At 38.5% G+C, this 20832-nt stretch overlaps 1 protein-coding gene and 1 long non-coding RNA gene across 4 annotated transcripts; one reads left to right on the forward strand and one right to left on the reverse strand.

Moving 5' to 3' along the window:
- Positions 1-7: 7 nt before the first annotated feature.
- chmp2ba (charged multivesicular body protein 2Ba) lies at positions 8-9977 on the reverse strand. 3 transcript variants are annotated; one of them, XR_003216796.1, is made up of 7 exons: positions 9422-9977; positions 6596-6687; positions 4182-4376; positions 3154-3256; positions 2796-2902; positions 1541-1724; positions 8-1490 (listed from the first exon to the last, which is right to left on the reverse strand). XR_003216796.1 is itself a non-coding variant. In XM_003445304.5 (6 exons), exons 1-6 carry the CDS (start codon positions 9453-9455, stop codon positions 1611-1613), a joined length of 645 nt encoding a protein of 214 aa, XP_003445352.1. In that variant the 5' UTR covers positions 9456-9975; the 3' UTR covers positions 8-1610. The 3 variants fall into 3 exon arrangements, 1 of the variants encoding a protein (XP_003445352.1); XR_003216795.1 differs by having other exon boundaries at positions 8-1498; XM_003445304.5 differs by having other exon boundaries at positions 8-1724; positions 9422-9975.
- LOC109197669 (uncharacterized) lies at positions 7999-13196 on the forward strand. The gene is made up of 2 exons (XR_002058776.2): positions 7999-8417; positions 12073-13196. It is a non-coding gene; the product is annotated as an uncharacterized LOC109197669 (long non-coding RNA).
- Positions 13197-20832: the final 7636 nt, after the last annotated feature.

The raw sequence follows: 20832 nt of genomic DNA on the forward strand, positions 1-20832 counted from the left end.
GACCCAATCATACCTGAGGAAACTTTATTCCTTATAAAAGCCATACACCCTTTACACTTTACAATAAGGAGGAAACAAAAATGAGTATACATACACCTTTAAAAATGCATGGTAATATCCTAATGTGGAACTGCACTCAAAATATGTCTGTTAACTGATTCTGTCCTCACTCACAACAGATTGGTGTAAGGTTGAGGAACGAATTTTTTGCAAAAATTCAAAGAATTATGACTTGTACATTTCAGACATACGCACGGATGAATCTTATTCGGTTTATTTTGGCAAAGGGAGTATAAACGAGGGGGCACAAACAAAGAAAACACTGAGCAGATATGGCTGTCACTATCATGAAGCCTGGAACGGCTGACGCTGACAAATTACTGTAAAGAAAAACCTGCTTCAGCTGGAGAAGAGAAGAAATCTCCTCAATCACAGTGTTATATTAGCAAATGCTTCCATCATTTTGTTCCTTTAGTGTCTGTGTGTTTCTGTGAGTGAGGCAGCTTTAAAAAAAAAAAAAAAAAAATGACAGCAACTGCACAGCAGCTGAAAGAGTAGAGGGACTGCAGGATCAGTACCACCTTACGATCTCTGTAAATCAAACGTCAACCCAGAAGACCTCTGGCTTTAATTATGGATTTAAAACTCTTTGACATGCCAGTCTTTCATTAGCCCTAAATTTTGTTTTTAATCTCAACTTCATTTATCTGTACAGTATCATAAAAATGCTAGCCAGTTTGCTCTCAGATCAATTTGTCTTTCATTTCATGCACGTAAATTGAAAGCCTGACCCCAGCCCAAAGATATTAGTTTCATGTTTCACATGCATATGTCTGTCTGCAGTACCTATGTTGGCAAACCTAAAAAATCTTGGTAATGATTTAGCTAGTTAGCATGATTAAGTGTGTCTTATCTCTAATATCTCAGGATGAGAAAGAAATCAAACAGAGGCATTTTATCCATAAAACATTGCAAATTTGACAAAAGAATGACTTGAAATGGAAAGTTTGCCTCAGAGAAGGTGGATTAAATTGGTTTTAATTTTACCAATGGCAACAAAGATAGCACATAAATAGTCTGAGTTGGAAAAATACAAGTTCCATCTGCTTATTGACATCCCCAAAGCTGCTTTTTAATTACCATGTTTTATTCATTAAAACTTCCTGAAGAAAGACCATCCTTCTTCAATCGTATAAAAGCAGACAGAGATTATAGGACTAATTCAAGATTGACCAAAACGCCAGAAGGGAAAAGCCAATTCCAAGATCTCATACACTTGTAGCCCTTATAAAGACAGATGGGTGGTAAACAAATGTGTGAGTAGTTTTTTAGGTGAAACATCAACTGCTGGTCCACCTTTGAGATGTGGCCTCGCCGATGTTGTAATAAATATTATTTTCACATAAATAGATCACATGTTTTGCCATAATGATCTCTAAGGCGAATGTGACAATATGCATGTGTTAATAAACGTGTGTGTGTGTGTGTGTGTGTGTGTGTGTGTGTGTGTGTGTGTGTGTGTGTGTGTGTGTGTGTGTGTAAGTGTGCGCGCTCGAACCATGACAAAACCAGTGTTTCTAACAATTTGAACATTAATACGAAGACGAAACCTAGTCGACTCCCAGAGCTCGGAGCTGTCTTTCGATCTCGTCGTCAGAGATGGTGGCTTTGGAGGAGGCAGCAGCACCGGGGACGGTTTTTCCTGCAGCTGGAGCTTTCCCCATCTGGAATCACACATGGGTAGAAAACCCCATTAGCAGCCACATCAACTTCAAAATACACACACACGCTCAATCGCAGAGCTGCTACTTGTTTCGAGACCGGCTACGATGTACAGCTGCTTGCTGACACTCAAAAACAAAACAAAACAAAACAAAAAAAAACCAAACTGTTCAAACCGAGTCACAATTTTGTCAATTAACTCTAAAGTTTACTTTACTTAAAAAGTGCAGTTGTTTGGGTTTGTTAATGATCAATTACTGCATCCTATAAAAGGTGCTGAAACAATCTGGTACTCGACACCAAAAGGCATGATTCATTTTATGCCGGTTACTTTTTATTTGCAGAAAAAAAACTGAAACTATTTACAGCATTTGTTAGCTTCCCAACTGACTACTTACTGTCAGTAGACACAGAATTATCCCAGTAACAATAGAAGTAACATATGGATGTTTATTTTATTATGGTAGAATTTCCAAACTATAGTTTGTGAATCTTGTTATTTTATGAAGCCTTTGGATTACTTTTACTTTTTAAAGAGCATCCTATGTGTCTCTTCCCCTCCAAAAAACCCCCACAAAAACAAAACAAAACAAAAACCCCACCCAAAAAGCCCTGAGACAGTCTGATGAGCTTTTTTTAAAAACTGCCTCTCCTGCTGGGGGCCTTTTATTGGGAAATTTGTTGGTTTGTGCATTGTTTTGTGAGAGGTAATAACTCATGCAGCACCCCAGGGGGAGCCAGACACACGGCAGACGGACAGCCTGGTAGTTACAAAGAAGGAAAAAAAGGAAAAAAAGGAACACAGCTAGAAGAGCTGAGGGCTAGCCCCACCATGTGGCAGCTGGAATACATTTTAAGAGCCGAGTAAAAGCCATGTGGAGCATTTATTGTTCATCTTGCTAGGGGCTGTGTGCTCCATTAAGAGCATCTACATCTGTAAAATGTGGAGTTAAACTAGAGACTAAAAGGTAAAATGGTAAGACTGTTAGGCATTATGCACTATTGTGATGTCTATAAAGTTGAGGTACGTATGAGAGATGTGGTTTGTCTTGTTCTCTTTTTGAATTTCTTACCTTCCCTGAGATCTCAATGCCAATCTCATCCAGGACCTGGTTGACAATGTCCTGAGATTCCTCTTCATCTCCAGATTCTTCAAAGATCTCATCCAAAGTGTCGTTGACTGAACAGATAGTGAGACAGGAAGGAAGAAGATAAGGACAGAAAAGTCAATCAAATTGATTTCCAGTCACAAGTTTGGACTTTAGAGCAAGAGGGCTGCTGCATACAAAAAAACAAACTTCAGTGTTTCTTTTGAAAAACATCCTACAAACATATTTTGCCTTTGCTGCATATATTGCAGCACACATCACTTCTCACACTATTCCCATATATCTTCCCAAACTTGTTTTGCCAAGTGCATTGTGTTCTTACTCATATCCTCGGTCATCCCCATCTTCATGTTCTCCTTCTGGAAGTCCTGCATGGTTTTCAGTGTCTTCTGTGGATCCATCTTTTTATTCACTGCTTGCATTGTCTGCAAACATTTAAGGAACATATGAGAATCTATCTTTTTAGTTGCTACTGCCGAGAAATAACACTCTTCACGATGTAGAAACCTCTAATTATGCTCAACATGTTAGGATGAACTTTAGTTGCACAAACTATTCGAGATAATTTACCTTTTAAACTTTAGACATTTCACAAAATATTCAATCCTCAACCTCAAGTAAATTTGCTCTGAATTCATTTATCATCGCAGAATTATGCAAGTCCTAAAGACAGACCAACTTCCTGTGAAAGATGAGCACAAACATGGCCTACTTTCAGACCTGAGTCTGACACAATACCTGATACATCAACGTCTCGACTGACAAGCTTCCCAAAATCATGCAAATCTAAAGCTCAGGAGAAAGGTGATGGAGAATGCTTCACTTTCTACTGAAGAAACTACATCAAAGCTGCAACTTTCCTGTGTGCGTCTGTGTCTAAACAACCTTTGTGTATCTGACATAATATAATTAACACATTCTTTCTGACATAGCCACAGCCTCACGTATACTTGAACACACGCCATTAATTTAAAGCCTAATTATATTTGACCTGTCTATGTTTGCTCAGTGTGACTCTGTACAGTACATCGCTCCTGGCCAATTAGTACCTCTCATACTTCATTAACAACAGTGCTACAAGGCTCGGGTTTTAAACATGAACAGACCCCACATTAATACTCTAATAACCACACTAGAATATTAATGTGTGTACACACTGAACCTAGCTCGTGTGGAAAACAAATCTAACTTTTCCATTAGATAGCAACACCTTGCTGATACAGACTGTCTAACAGCAATGGCACATGAAGTATCTTTAAGTAGGGACTTGTTCACCTTGTATATGCTGCACTGTATCCATATTTCTAATTTAAAATGAGCTGTACTGATTGACAGGGTCTAGCATTTTACCTTGGCTGAGGTAGACATGGCACCGGCCATCTTCATTTGGGAGTTCATGAGCTTTGTCTGCGTAGACATGGAGGTGACCTTGGAGCTGACAGCGTACGTCCGGGTCTTCTGCTTCCTCAGCTGAACTAATTGCTTGGCGAGAATCTTACAAGCCTCCCTGTTACCGCTCTTTGCCATTTTCTTGATCTCTGCTTCCTGGAGAAGGAAAGAAGAATACGATATGACTCCTCACATCTGTCTTTTTTTTTGGCATTATGAGTTAATTTTGTGTGTGTGTGTGTGTGTGTGTGTGTGTGTGTGTGTGTGTGTGTGTGTGTGTGTGTGTGTGTGCATGGACAATGTGCAAATTTACCAAGCATGAGTATAGACATAACAGAAAATTCTAAGAACTGGCAGAAAACCGGGAATCAAAAATTCTCATTAAGATATACTGTCCACATCTGGAACCAATTGATTGAGGCTGCTGAAATGTACCATTGTCTCCTGGTTATCTGCCTAATATTGTAAATAAGCATTATATTTAGAGTTGATGTGCTTGTGTTTTCCCATATAAATTGAGTAAAATTGAGCATTCAGGGATGGCCTTTCTAAAACAACATGCTGCAGATTAGCTGAAGCCAGGAAACTACTTTGTTTTGAGAAATGTCAATTAATGCCACTGATTTCCCAACACCACAGCCAGCCCGAGGTTCAGGAAAATGAAAATACGGGAAAGATGGAGATTTTGGGCACCTGTAATTTCTCACAGAAGCTTTTATTTTTAATATAGAGCATATTGATAATACACTAAATAAAACATTTTATTGGACTTTAGGGATACTCTTTCTATTAAAAATATATATGTATGCATAAAACAAATACATCCACCGAGTCCCAGAGAAACCATTGTGTTTGTAAACACAAATTTGTAAACACAATCATCCAGATCAGTTGTTACTCATATACACTTTTCGCTTCAGTACACAGCCAAAAATACTCCAAGCCCCACAGGGATTCTGTGTGTGGGCACGATTCCCGAGAGACAACAGAGAAGCTCCAGGTTACGATGAGCTAGCCAATATGTCTTTTATTTATCGTACATGTGCTGAAAGCATGCTCTTCAGGAAATTACAATCAATTATTAATGTTTGATAAAGCTAAAGGCTTTCCTCGCTCAGCTCTATGCATCTTTGCCTTTCTCTAATGCAGACACACATTCAGCAGGTCATTTGATTTCAACTTGTATCTCCCTGCTTCTAAACAATTCAAATAATGCCATGGGGGGAAAAAAGAGCAGACCTTCTAGTTTAAAAAAAAAAGGCAATAATATTGTCAGCTGCAGTGTTATCTGAAAGAAAAAAGAAAGACTAAGAATGCATTAACGGGGGAAAGAGAGACGAGTACGACGAACTGATGCTGACGGGAAGCTTATAATGTCTTATTTACTGGCCTGTCAGGGTAGGGTGGAGGAGGTGGGGCTGTGATGGATGGATGGATAGTGCAGGAACAACTGTGAGGCTGTTGGGCTTTGCATGCTAGCAAATGGGAACCTTAATGCATTAACAAGGCCCACTGCTGAAGATTTTTCTGAACAGATGCACAGTGTGCCGCTAAAGGAGCCTCAATCCAGCTGTTAGTAACATTTCAGGCAGCCAAATGCTGTGCAGCACAAATATTTTTAAAATAAAAAAAGATTCTATATTGTTTAGACTTTTGAACTCTTTTAGAAATCCCAAATAATTTATTGAGAAAATGAAAAGCTTAACTTTTAAAAGTATTTTGATCTTTGGGGGATAATCTCTGCCCTGTGCCATTTGCATCCAGTGAGCACAGACATGGATGTGTGTGCATACACTGGTACTGGGAGCCGGCACACTGGGAGGCAGCCATGATCGTGCTAAAAACAGAAAAATGCAGATATAGGTCATTTCCATTTTTTTTGTCTTAATCTTTTATTCAGAATCTGCAACAAAGCTTTTAAAACGAGACTAATTAACGGAAGACATTAATGTAGAATAAGAATGTTCGTTCCCCAGGGAGGTAATTATGTCCTGTATGATATTTACTTAACACAACAGAGGAGAGGACACAGTCAGCTTCTTTCATCTTCTAGATTATGTGCGACGATGAATGTAGCCTAATTGTTTAACTCTGTGAGAGTGTATGAGAGATAGGCTCACTTGCCTGAGGCAGAGCCACCTCACCAAATCGCTTGTCTATTCATTTAGCCCCATTAGCCAATCAGGCACAGTCCTAGAATGTAGAAAGACAATCTAATATGCATCTGGGGCTGGGATTGTGTCTGTTGGGGAATCAGAGGGTCCTAAAAGGGCTTTGATGCAATATGTAGAAATCGACAAAAAAAAAAAATGCCATGAATGCACATACTTTTGTTCCTCATAGTTTTTATATTTAATTGTCCGCATGCTTCCTACCAGTTGTTTCTCTTGTTTCTCCAGCGCTGTTCTGTCTCTGGTGATCTGCCTCTGTGTGCCGCGCAGCTCCTTATTCTGCTCCTTGATTATATCTTCAGAAAAGAATGAGATAGAAAGGTTTGAGAGAGCGAGAATGTTGGTGCAGGTACAACACCCCACAAGCCTTTGACTTACCAAAATGGGGAAAAAAAAAAAGTCTGATAAATTGGATGAAACATATACAGTACAGTATATACAGTATACATTGTTTTCCTACACTCATTTTAAGCTTTTTCTATGTAATTAGGTGATTTTTACTCATGACTCACACACTTTTGATGCTCTCGTAGCAATTTGGGGTTCAGTATCTTCCCTAAGAATGCAAGATATGCAAACTACAGCAGCTGTGGCTCAAACCACTGAACTTCCAATGTAAACATACCCTCTCTGACTGACTATCAATGTGTCTGATTTTACAATGATTTTTGTCCAACAGAAAAATTAAGATAAACATATTTTCTTTCTAAAAAATCCATTTTTATTCACCTATGCCCTCAGCATGTGTCATGTGTGGTATCTTTTTTGTTTTTCAGTTCAACATCAATTCTGTTGGAGCATTAGAAAGGATAGTTCCCGAGCAGCTGCCAAATATTGGAAGAAATCTCAAGCATCCAGCCACTGCCTCAATAGTGATCATGTTTGACTCTGCGCCCAGATGCACGTGAAATATCTCAGAGCAGTCAGTAACACACTGTGAGAGCATGCTGACACTGCCAACTGTGGAAATGCTTGGACAGCTCATGCCAATACAGTGTCAGCTCTAAACCACCCACACAAACACAAAGTGGCATCATGTGACATAATTTATGACTATGAAGTCAGGCAGTAATCTGTGTGACTGAGGCATGACCCAATTAATCAGTGTAACAATAACCTTACTTCAAGACTTAAACATAGTTTTGAGATTTATCCCAAAATCAGACATTTTTTTGTTATTTAAACGCAGGAACTTTTTAGCAATTCTAAAAATAAATAAATATTTAAGAACAAAAAAGTGAGAATCAAGAATAAATAGAGGACTGAATAAATGAATCAAAGAATTCTCATTCAGTCTTATTCATATAGCTCAAAGTTACAAACTTGCCTCAAAGGGCTTTGAACTGTTTTCTACTTTTAGAGTTCAAGCCTCGGTTCAATGAGGAAAAAGTAAAAGAAAAACAAAAAAAACCCTCTGAAAAACAGCAAAGGGTGGATCCCTCATCCTGGAAAGACAGGTGTGCACTGGATTCATTTATTCATTAAATAAATGAATGAATGAATAAAAAAAAAAAAAAAAAAACACCACACAAAAAAACTAAGAACTCAACAAAAAAAAAGAAGAAAACTTCTAAAAAGCTAACCCTGGTCTATATTCATGAGCTACTATATAATAGCAAATGCCTTACTTTGGAAAAAAAAATTGACCACTTTCAGAAAAAAAACCCCCCAAAAACCTTATTCTTGCTGAAAAGTTCAACACCCACGAACTTGATCGAGATACGTCAATATGCTGGACCACTTAAGAGAACGATGCTTGTATACGTATAAGGTGACGTGCCGCCAACGTCTCAAAGAGGGAGGGATATCGTCCTACAAATATGGGTGATCAACCCACCCCCCCTTTACTAAATTGGCCAAATAACCAGAAACTACGACCCACACCCAAACCCAGGGCATCAACGAGAAACCTGTGTCCAGAGCGCAAGAGATGTCAAATAAAAAGAAAAGAAAGAAATGTACTGGATGGGGGATGGCTGAGAAGACCTGACAGCGCCTTGAAATGGAGTGGAGGCAGGAGAGCACTGTGAGTACAGTATGCAGATGATTGGTATGGGTGAAACTAGAATGACAACAATGGGAGGAGTAAACAGGGAGTGCTCTGAAAAGATTTGCCTTAACCAGTAGAGTCTATTTTTAAACCCAAAGATACAAAGTTGATATTTTTTTTCTTTGTAATTCTCCACAAGAATAAGTTTCAGGTCCAAAGAGTTCAGGCACGGTCCGCCTTTCCTCTTGAAATCCAGCCCTAGGAGTTAATATAATTAGTATCTGAGAGTGAATAATTGATTCATTAATTTTGAAGTAAGTTTGACTGATTTTCCATTCTGACCTTCTGAGGTGGTTACCTAGCCTGGGGGGAAATACTCACTTTTTTAGACTGAAAGGCTATTCAGAATTTTGACTTTTTTTTTTAACTGAATATAGCCCACTTTAAATGACTTAACTTCATACGATAACAGCCTCACTTTCCATTGCACAATTTTATTGCACTCTTTGTCAAAAAACTGACGTCATTTTAGTCACAGCACAATGAGGCATTAGTTTCAGTCTGTGTGTAGGATACAAAGTGACAGTAAATTAACCAAATTAAAGTTTATAGGTGTAAATACGACACACGCAAAAATAATCATACAGGGAAAAATATCATGTACACTTAATGATAACTAAGGCTTATGTTTGGCGTTTCTAAGTCATTGGAAACCGTGGTGTAACAGACTGAACACAGACCTTTCCACAGTCTGTAACTCTAACGATTACAGGTGAAGTTCAAAGGAAAGAAACCAAGAGGATACTTGTAACAATTAACACTGCATTTTTTTTTTCCTTAAAGGTTACATTGTAAAACAGCTACATAAATACATTAAGTTTAGCAGCGCGTCGAGGGCAGCAGTGTGACTCAGCTCGACTCAGAACAGGCAAAACAAGTTAAATTGGGACGTCTCATCTAACACGGGAACAACAGAACAAGCTGTACGGCCAACCGGGCTAAAAACAAGTTAGCTAGCTTTTTACCCTGAGCAAACTTACCGTCTACAGTCTTCTTCTTGAACAGGGAAGCCATGTTGCTGCTGTGTATCAAACCTAATTACAAAATATAAATCCTGAACTAATGTGTTTTGTGATGCCTGTTGTTAACGCCGCCGTTTACCCGTCAGACCGAGACGGTGGATCAGTTTGGCAGCCTCTGTTTCCTGGTTGATTTTCTGTTGTCGAAGTTCCTCCCTCAGCTGACATGACTCAAAGGCTCCACGTGACGTCACGGCGGGACTCTCGCGTTGCATTCAATTGTGATCCGTAAAATAGCCTTTCGTAATCTTGAATAAAAACTAGTAAATTAAAATTGAGTCTGGACCTCAAATATTAGAAATATGGGAGCCTCGGTGTAGTAGGAATAGTATCGCGGATGTGCACAGCAGGTCCGTTACTGTCGGACTCTCACTGCCTCTGCATTGTCAGCTTAAAAAAAATTCCACACTGTTTTTGTTGCGTAAACGTTTCTGGTTGTAGGATTTTCAACACAGTGAATGCTGTGTTTTATCCTAGCCTTCAATCTGTCCTATTAAAACTAAAAAATGGTGCTAACTTAAACAGTTTTGTCTTTGCTTGCTTTGTTCCCTGTCTGATTTTTATTTTTATTTTGTTTTTGTGCATATCTGTCACACTTAAATGTTCCAGCTCATCAAACACATTTTAATATTAGACAAAAATAACCCATATGTGTTTCACATCATTGTCCTAATGTATAACCTAAGTACCTTTGAGCTTCAGGGCACAAACTGATGGCTGGACATTATTCTTCAGGATTTTGAGGTAGAGAGCAAAATCCATGATTCCATTTATTATGTAAGTTGTCCAGGACCTGAAGCAGCAAAGCAACCACAGAACATCACACTACCACCACCTTGTATGTATAATGTTCTCTTTATGAAATGCTGTGTTAGCTTTACAGCAGATGTAACAGGACTCCAACCTTTGAAAAAAAAAAATGTTACATCAATCCACAGAATAGTTTCCCGAAAGTCTTGAGGATAAATTTTCACAGAACTGTATCTCGTTTTCACTAAACTCATTCAAATTTATTCCTACATATTTTTTAGGTGAGTAAAGTGTAAATAAAATGATATATTTATTTTTGTGCAATGATAAGCCCAAGCTAGCAAATCAGGGGACTGCATCCTCGAATGCAGGGGTTTTACTTTTTATCTGATTTTATTTTTTTGCACTTACTTTCACGCTTTTCAGTTATACATATACACTACATATAAACTACTCAAAAACAAACAAAACACACAAATGTGCAAACTACTACAGGGAAACAATCCACAGAGTTGATTTCTGTCTATAAAATCAACCCCACTGCTTCAAAACACTGCATCATAAATTTTGTTCTCAATTTCATTCCTCTCCTCTTTATCCCCAGAAGACTGGTATCACATACTCTGCTGTTTGTATTCATATATTCGTATTGTCTTATATCATATTAATGTTGAGACCAACTTTATGTAGGCTGGCGGGACTCTTGAACCATAACCAACTCAATTCTGTTCATAGTGTCTGTAAATAGGAGGGCAGCAATACGGAGTGGAGGAGAAGACATAAGGTGGGAGGGGGTCTCATCCCAGAAATAGCAAGGGATGCCAAATGATGGCTGGAGCAGAGGAGAGACCGGTGACTTTGAGGAAAAGAAGAGGAGGATGGGTAACCCTTAGCTCTTTTTTTTAATCTCAGCGGAGGTGTGGATGTGTATCTGTGCATGTGCACAGTTGCCTGTGTGCATCGGCATGTGGTCCTGAGGCGTTGTTCTTGTTAAGGTTATTAGGGAAGATGTTTGCCGCTAATCAGCAGAGGACTACAGGGACCCCACTAAACGGCCTCATCATCAGAGGGCCCCAGTGGTGATAAATCTAGCTCCAAGCACCCAGAGGGCCGACTTTTACTAAGTCTGCATCTGTCTCCAGCTTTGTGGCCACAAACGAGTTGAATGCACCATAACTCAATATGTAGGGATCAAATTTGCAATTTTCTTCTACTTCTGATAGCTGTTTTGGCATTTAATTTCAAGTTAATTGTAACTAATTACCATCACTGTAATTAGTTACAATAAACTTGAAATCGAGCTTATTGTGATGAGACTGGATTCCATAAAAATATGGATTAATATAGCTGCAAAGTAAAGATTTTCAGTACTAATAATTAAAAATTACAAACAATTTTTGTCCACAAGTAATTCATGCTGGGCAACTTATTCTACAGACATAAGTGCATTTAATTATGATTTTAAAAAAGAATTAAGCACAAGAAAAGTATGGGGAAAGGGCCTTTTTCTTCTTTTTCATTTTCAGTGGTTTCCTGCACCACTTTCTCCCCTACATTTTCATTTATCTGTCTATCCCATTCCCTTCCTTCGCTGTGTGATGTAGCCCAGGGCGAGCAGAAGTGTAATGTTAAGGCACTAACTACGGAGTGTATGGAGACACACACAGCAGAGAGAGACGTTCATGTGTGAAATGAGATCTCAGCACAATCAGTGGGAGTCGCAGCCATAAAGCACATCAAGCCTTACAGCTTTAAGATAGCAACACGGAAAAAATTGCACAAATCCCTTCATGGGGTGATTGTGGAGCTGTTGCAGTCTAGTAACAACTGTGTGTGGGTTTTTTTATGTCTTCTCTTCACAGATAAACCCAAGAAGTCATGAAGCCGAGCGTACCTCAACAAACCCCAAATGTTGCCACGATTCAATCGACCTTTTGAGTCTTGCAGCCTGTGATTTAGCCACACGTTACAAAATCTTTAAACAGCTTTTAATTTCAACTTTATTGTAGCTTAGAAAAATTACACAGTGACTTATTAGTAATCATAGTCACCAGCCTTATATCTTGCACAACAAGGCAGATAGTTCTGGCTTAGTAATATCTCATTTTTACAATAGAGCACTATAATCTATCAAATACACCAGCAGAACAATGATTTTTTTTAATGCTTTGTCATTTGCAATAGATTTTCAGCAAATGTCCCACAGGCCTCCAGAATCTATGCATCTCATTCTCCTATTTGCCAAGCATAAATCTTGAATCATTGTAGGATATAAGACATGATTATACTCTGTATTCTTCTATAAACCCCTGACGTCTAACTACAAGCTGAAATATGTTTGTATGCAAACAAAGAAAGTCAAGGGGCTATGATGGGCGAGGTGGGATTTCCACAGCTCTTCTTCACTCTGATGGATGGATGGATCAGCGATACCCAGATGGATGGAGAGAGCGACCGGGCACAGACACAGGAGGAGAATGTGTGGCAAAATCAAGGGATTAGCACAGCAGGAGATCAGTGATGATGTTTGAACTGCCATTCCGAAACATTTTATCCTTAACCCCTAAAACAAAAGTGTACAAATCTGGGTGAAATCTCAATACATACAACAAATACATACATATGTATAAATATGTATCTTTAAGCTACACACGAACAATTTCTCTCTAAAAAAATAAATAAATAACGACATAATTCATGCAACCCAAGCTTTGGATACACTAGCTATGCACAGAGGATTTTATTTTTTAAAGAAACTTCTTAGGGAGATAGGAATGCAATTGAAGCTGTATCCTTTGGTCATAGAAACACTGATGACATCACCACTGGTACAAAAAATTTCAGATTTTATGAATCAGCAACTTGAAAAATGAAGCCAACAATGAAAAAAAAACCAAATCTGTTCCTCTAATGGCCACTTGAGGCTATGGTCCCATTTTAAAATACCAGACTTTATGAATAAACATGTTTATCCTGTGATACTAAACGGTTTTTTCTCACTGTCTTGTTTGTATGCTGTCTTTTTCTCACAACTTTACAGGCAGAGATTTTTCAATAACTCACCCTGTTATAATCAGGGTTAAAGTTGTGCATTATTAGGGGCAAGGTGACTTTCTGTAATGTGTGTATCAAAAAGTCCACAAGTTGATGACATACCCTAACCTAATTTCATTCACTGAAGTAGATATTGTATATCGTTGGTTCCTTGTGGAGCATTTTTATCAATTATCTTACAAAAAAATATGGCTTACTTTGTAAATTGTACCAGAAGGCTGCCTGGATGTGGGGAGTGAGTTTCTGTATGCATTTGCATCAGAATGCACATTGCTAGTTACGCTTACTAAAACTGCCTCATAACTTTTTAATTGAAATATTATAGTTGTAGCTCAATTCTTTTTTTTAAGGTACCAACGTTAATGCTTATTTCAGGGTTTTAAAATGGGAGTTAACAAATGAATGGAGGATATCATAAATGTGTAGACCTTTGGCAGAGTTTGGATATGAGTGTGCAGACAAAAGATAATACGTAAAAGTGTTGTTATTTTCTGTAGTTTTTCTACCCATTAAAATTAAAAGAAAATTTATAAACCTATTAGTAAGTTTAAAGGTGCTCACCGTGAGAGCCACACTAGATGTCTAGAAGTTTCATGTTTCCAGTCTTTATGCTGTACTCAGCAAGACTGCAGGTTGGAGTTGAGCACATGTAAGAGACGCATTGATTTTCTTATCTAACTCTGCAAGAACACAAATGTCAACTGTCAAACTCTTCAAAGTAAGAGTTCCAGATGACACACTTTAAACACAAACTTTTAAAATAAGTATTTAATAAGATATTTCCATCCAATTCCCAAAAAAGTGCAGAGGCGGGAAGGGACTAAGAGCATATGGAAGACAGCAGGTGACTGAGAGAGTGCGAGACAGAGTGATGATAGGAAGGAGTGGAACAGGGTGGTAACAGCAGGGGAGGCAGAGGGCAGGGGAGTTTGGAATGGTCTAATAAATCGAGTGAGTGACTCCACTCGTTTTTGCCTGTGGGACAAATCTAGTCGCGCTCACCAGCGCATCGTAGCATCAGGGAATTCTGGGTAATGAGAGATTATTTTCCCCTGTAGTGTGTGCTCATCATCATTGCCTGCCCCGACCTCCCCAGCCTCCCAGGAAGCATGCCTACACATACGCACACATACACCACATCATACAAGCTGGAAGAAACAACACTAAGATGCAGGTGTGGAGCTCCATGTACATGATTTATGATGTATAAAAATCAATGAAAGGGATACATGCATATACACACAGACAGACACACACATAAGAAGACATCTCACAGGCTGCTGGTTTTGTGAGTAAGGTCAAACAGTGAGGTGTTATTGTTTAAATCTGCTGCTGGCACCAATTTTAGATGTCACACTTAGTGAGACACACACATACACACAATTCAGTGAAACCCTCTTTTATCCACAGGTCCTTTTTGCCTGGGGATGCCAATCTGTCTGAGGGTACGCTCTACATGCATCAAACCAGAACCATCTTTTGCCCTTCCTCTCTTTTTCTCTCTGTCTCTCTCGTCTGTCTCTCCAGTCCACGGGCCTTCTTGCCTTGGGGCCAAGCTGTGACCACAAGAAGTGGGCTGGTGGTCCCAGCAGGAGCTGAGGCTCAGACACACCATTAGCATGAGGGAATTAGAGTCATTACAGCTGGAAGGGCAATGGAGGACAAGTCCTTCGCTCTGCAAAAAGAGGGAGGAAATTTGTAAAGTTATGCAAAGGAGGTATCAGACAAAATGAGAGAGTTTATGGAACAGATAGCTGAGAAAAGTGTTGTATGTATTGATGCAGTTTACATGTATTTGCATCTTGGGGATGGGTTTGATTTTTGTCCCTGTATCCTACAACCCTTTTGTGTGTTTCATTAAAGATTAAAAAGGAGACATACTTTGCTGATATGCGCAAAACAGGCAACGAACCGGGCATATTCTTCTGTTTTTTTCAGGGTGCCAGCACAGTAAAAGAGGTTTCTCTTCCCTTGTGTTTTTTTATTTTTATGGAGAGCATTTTGTTACTGTCAAATATAATATGAATGTATTCTGTGTAATTCCCCATGTAATTTGTTAAACTAGGAAACAAAATTTAGCTTTGAAAGGTAATAGTGCAAAAATAGTGTTATTTAAACACATTTCTTAACCTTAAATGCTTAATTTCACACATATCTACTGTATAGTCCAAATATTATACATAAACAATGTTATATTACTACCCTGCTTTCCAATTTGGTGTGGATTCTCTCATTCAGCTTTGAAATCCTTGTCCATTTAGCTTGAAAGGAAAATATTTCCCAGCGTGATCCTCTAAAGGAGAGCCACATCTCTCATGTGTATTGCCCTCCATCCACCTGACCCTGCTTTTGAGTCTCTGTCATCTCATTAACTTCTGCAGGGATGCCTGGGCAGTTCCCATTATCTTCATACATGCAGAATATGAGCTAAAACTTGAGGATTGGGCAATTATCTGCTTTTTAAGCAAGGTCAGCATGCTTACTGCGAACCCAAAATCCGCCGGTCACTTTATAACAGACAAACTATTTGTGGGCACATAGTGACTCTATCACACACTGTGGAGGAAGTGCTTTTCTTTGTCTAGACTTTGCAATTAAAAATCTCATTTCCATTCATAAAATGTGCAAAAATGGCAAGAACAATGAAAATAGATAATGAAGAAGCACAAGTGTGGGCTTTTAGAAGAAAAAACAGTTCTAACAGTTTCCTTTTCTTTGGATTAACATGTAAATTACATTTCCATTAACTCACAAATGAATGGCTGCTCCTCGTTAGCAGGGCGCTACAGTGCAAATGATTCCACTGTGTTGCTTTGTGTCTCACGTAAACTGAATTATGCATCTATATTCATAATCTCACGTTAAATGAGAGAAAAATATGTGTCCAAGTAAAGTAAGTAGTTACTTTTTAAGTCTGAAAATGGCTAATAATGAACAGGAATCCACTCATATACATGTGCTTGGAGAAGCACTAATGGATCTTTAATTAGACTTAGTCTCCACTCCTCCCCCACCTCTTACTCTATGAAGAGTGCTTTACAGCATTTTACAGCATTACTACAGCAACATAGAGTGCAATATCCACCTTGAGTATACAGGCACATACAAATACCATATAGCATGTTTTTAACTAAAGAATTCCAGCATCTACCCCCAAACTAAATATCCTGTTAAAATCGCATCAAATGTGTAAAAGAAGAAGTGTGTGACGGGAGAAATTTGACAGATGCAATTTAGGTTTCTTGGCCTTAAATGGACAATTGAGCTTCTCTTGATGCTTTTTGTGGAAAAGGAAAGAGAGGTGCAATAAAGCCTATTCCACATCTGAAGTGAGCAGTTATTAGCTATTATAAGAACACAACACGGCTGAATATGAACTGTGTGGTTGGCATACCTGCTCTATTTCATTTATTCATTTATTTTAACTGTCTGTCCAACTAAGATCACAACTCGGATGGAGCCAGCCCATTTGAATGACAGGCATGTTACACCTTCGCCCAGTCACCAGTTAGAGATGGAGCAGGAGTTTATCCATCTCCATCATAATAGTCAGCGGGTAATGCTTGCAATTGTACAAGTAGTTCTTTTAGTAATTAAATTAGATGTATGACAATGAGAAGCTAAATGGTGATATGATCAATTTAATTTTGTCATATTTACACAGGTTTACCACTAAGAGTAAAAAATTAATTTATAATATTAACAAACTTTTACACTGTAAAAAATATGAACCTCAGGTCAAGTGCGTCTTGAGGATATTTGTTCTAAAAGAGAATTTACAATCTAAAAAACCAGCATTTATTTGCAGGCTGCAGGTTATTTGCATTTATTATAGTCACTGTTATCGCCTCGTCAGCTTCATCATCATCATCATCACTCTATAAGGTCATCTATACGCCCAGCTCAGGCAGGTGTGTGTTTCCATAGAATCTCTGGGGGAAAAGAATGATGGCAACCACACTTCCAAACTCATGATGTTGCAGTCTGCTTAATGTGACATATCATCAGCAGCACTCAGCATTATGTCACACCTGCTTCATAAGGCTCGCGGGGTAAAGCTAACAAAAAAGCCAAACCATTTGGTAAAATCCTGCAAAGGTAGACTGGTGCAAAGTTTTGTTCTGAAATTGGTTCTAAAAATGCTTTTCAGTTTATGGGGGCCTTAATAACTAAGTCTCAGACTCTAATGTAGGACATTACACTTGTGACTTCTTTTTTCTTTTGGTTTCTTGGGATGTACCCCCTCAAACCCTGTTCATGTTTCTCTGAAGGTGAAGTTTTAATAGGGATGTGGAATGTCTTTAGATCTAAAGCACTGGAGGTTCCGCTTCTTTTTTCTTTTTTTTTTCTTTTTTTGGAGGAAAAAGCAAACAGTTATCCAATTTCACTTTAATTTCTATCCCTTCCCCTCTCCTCCCTCCATTTCCCCCTCTACAACAGCCACTAATAATCATCTCTGTGCCTCATTAAGGAGCAGAGCAGCGGAGGCACGGGCTTCTCCAGATGTTTGGCGGAAAGCCCCTGAGGTCCACTGTCTGTGTCAGAGAGCTTGTGTGTATGTGTCTGTTGTAATATGCTCTGAACTGTGCAGCGTGTGTGCATGAACACGTATGGAATACCATCATAAAGTTTGAATACTTGCACTGTCTCCCGGCATCCGCATGTTCCACTGCCCCACTTCCAAAGCCAGTCTGTGAGTTTTCCTATACAACACTAGCTGGAGATATGGATAAACTCTGCCATCTCTGCACAACTGTATAATCAGTCTTTGGCTGCTAGTGTTGTCACACTGAGTAATGTGTCAAACTGTCCCAGTTACCGATCACTATCTTTGCTGTATTGAATAAGATTGAGCGATATTGTTTTATCCACTGTATAACTGATTAGATAATCGTCGTTTCAGTGGTTCTAATTAAATGTTATTAATTCAGGGGACGGAAATGAGTATATACACATTTGGCAATTAAGTTATTAGAACTTAATTAAAATATTCATTTTTAAAAAAAGCTCAAAATATACTCCCCATGATAATTTGGCTTTCCACCCTTTGGCAATGTTAATGAAAAGTGGAGTTGTTCTGAAATAATCTAAACTCCTGAAAATGTTCCTGTATATTGTATTGTTTTTCTCAACAGCTCTGCCCCAGTTTAGCACCTTCTGCTTATGAGGGAATAAGTCACACTCTCATTGTGACATCAAAGTGAATGAAAAATGGGTGAAAATAATGACACTTACTCTCTTGCCACAGTCCCTGAAGTGCCATCATATCTGGTAACAACATGCAGTGAGGCAGGATGAGAAAAATTAATAATAAATCTTCCTGTTGTGTTTCTCAGACATTCGTTTTTCATACGCTCATGTTTGTGGGTGGGAGAGTTGCACATTGATTAAAGGTGTGCATAAAATGAGAAAGATGAATGGTACATGCATTTGTTATATTCACTTTCAAAGGGATATTTGGATTAAACACGTGCTTTCTTTACATGAAACATATATATTCAGTGTAAAAGTATGAAGTGTTAAGTATGAAGAAGCCTATAATATCCTTGAGTTAGCCAAAATGGATCAGACAATTGATTATATATTGTTGTGAAAAAGTATTTGCACCCTTCCTGATTTTTTAGCTTGTTGCACATTTGTCAGATTTACATGTTTTAGATCATCAAAAATTTTTAATATTAAATAACAAAGCTGAGATCAGTTTGACAAGCCACACCCAGCTCTGATGACTACCAGACCTGATGAATCAAGACGTAACTTAAATGAAAACTTTCTGACAAAGTAGGCTAAAAGATCTCAAGAAGCAACACATCATGCCACAATTTAATGAAACAAAAGAGAGAAAAACAAAATCATTGACATCTGCCAGTCTGGGAAGGGTTGCAAAGTCATTTCTAAGGTTTTGAACCACAGTAAGAGCCATTATCCACGAACTGAGAAAACTTGAAATTGCAATGAACTATCTCAGAAGTGGCCGAAGTACTTACGACAAGAGGGGATCAGCAGTTCATCCAGAAGGTCACAAAAGAACCCAGTTAAGGTCAGCGTTCAAGATTCAAAAATAAGAAATAAACTGGGCTTAAATTACATCTATGACAGAGTTCCAAGAAGAAAATCCCCACTGACCAAAAAGAACACAAAGGCTCATCTCACATTTGCCAAAAACATTTTGATGATTTTGGGGAAAATATTCTGTAAACTGACCAGACAATAGTTGAACCTTTAGGAAAAGCTAAATTCCATTCATGCTTCAAAATCCTCAAGTGTGTAAATTAAAACAATTCTGCAAAGAAGAGTGGGCCAAAATTCCTCCACAGTGAAATAAAAAACACGTTGCCAGTTATTGCAAAAGCTTCATTGCAGTCCTTCCTGACAAGCATGGCACAACCAGTTATTAGGTTTAGGGACAACTGCTTTTTCACACAGGGCCAGGTAGAGTTGTCCAGATTTTTTCCCTAAATAAATGAAATCATAATTTAAAAACTGCCATTTATATTTACTTGTCCTGTCTTGGTCTAACACTAAAATTTGTTTGATGATGTAAAACATTTAAGTCCAACAAATATGCAAAAATAAAAAACAATCAAGAAGGGGGGAAATGCTTTTTCAAAGCACTGTAAGTGATATACTCACTGGCCACTTCATTAATTACACCTTGTCAGTACTAAGCTAGAACCCCCCTTTTACCTTCAGAACTGACTGTTCTGTGAGCTCATTGTTATGTTCAAGAAACCAAACTGAGATGATTTGAGCTGACGTGATGTTATCGTGTGTTATCCTGCTGGAAGCAGCCAAAAGAACATGCATACACTGCTGGCATAAAGGGATGGACATGCTCAGCAGCAATGCATTTAAATGATGTTCAGTTGGTATTAAAAGGCACAAAGGGTGCCCAGAAAATATATCCCAAACCATTACACCACCATCAGCCTGAGCCTTTGATATAAAGGAGGATGGATCCATACTTTCATGTTGTTTGCACCAATTTCTTGCTCTACCACCTGCAATAAAATCAAGACTCATAAGACCAGAAAGTAATTTTACATTTGAGCAGGTGTACCTAATGAAATGGCCTGTGATAGTACCCCTTTTCACATTTTGACACGTGCAGTAGGGAAGTAGGAAAAGTTCTTTGTGAATAACATTTGCTGGAATCCATTTTGCAGTTTCAACACCCTGGTGTTCTGCCTGTTGGCTTGTTTTACTGGGAAAATGAACAGGACACCTACTTTAAATCCATTCTATACATGCATACATACACTGTGGGTGTATATATGCATGTGCCAAGCTTTCAAACAACATCCACAGTGCTCCAAAGCTGTTCAGCATTCAGCTCAGCAGTACTGGATTCATGTATGTTATAAATATTTTTTTTATTAGACATGTCTGCAAAGAAATATGCTGGCAGTAACAAAGCTCTCAGACCTCATCGTCATATTTTAAATTCACTGAACCACAGGGAAGAACAGGCATGCTGCATATAAGCCAGATACATGTAGAGGAGGAGCTAGGTGTCATTAGCCCAAATACAGCCTGTTTTTTAAGCAGCAGCATTTTTGCAGAAAAAA

This window comes from Oreochromis niloticus, linkage group LG16 (genome assembly GCF_001858045.2).
Source record: "Oreochromis niloticus isolate F11D_XX linkage group LG16, O_niloticus_UMD_NMBU, whole genome shotgun sequence".
Taxonomy (NCBI): Eukaryota; Metazoa; Chordata; class Actinopteri; order Cichliformes; family Cichlidae; genus Oreochromis; species Oreochromis niloticus.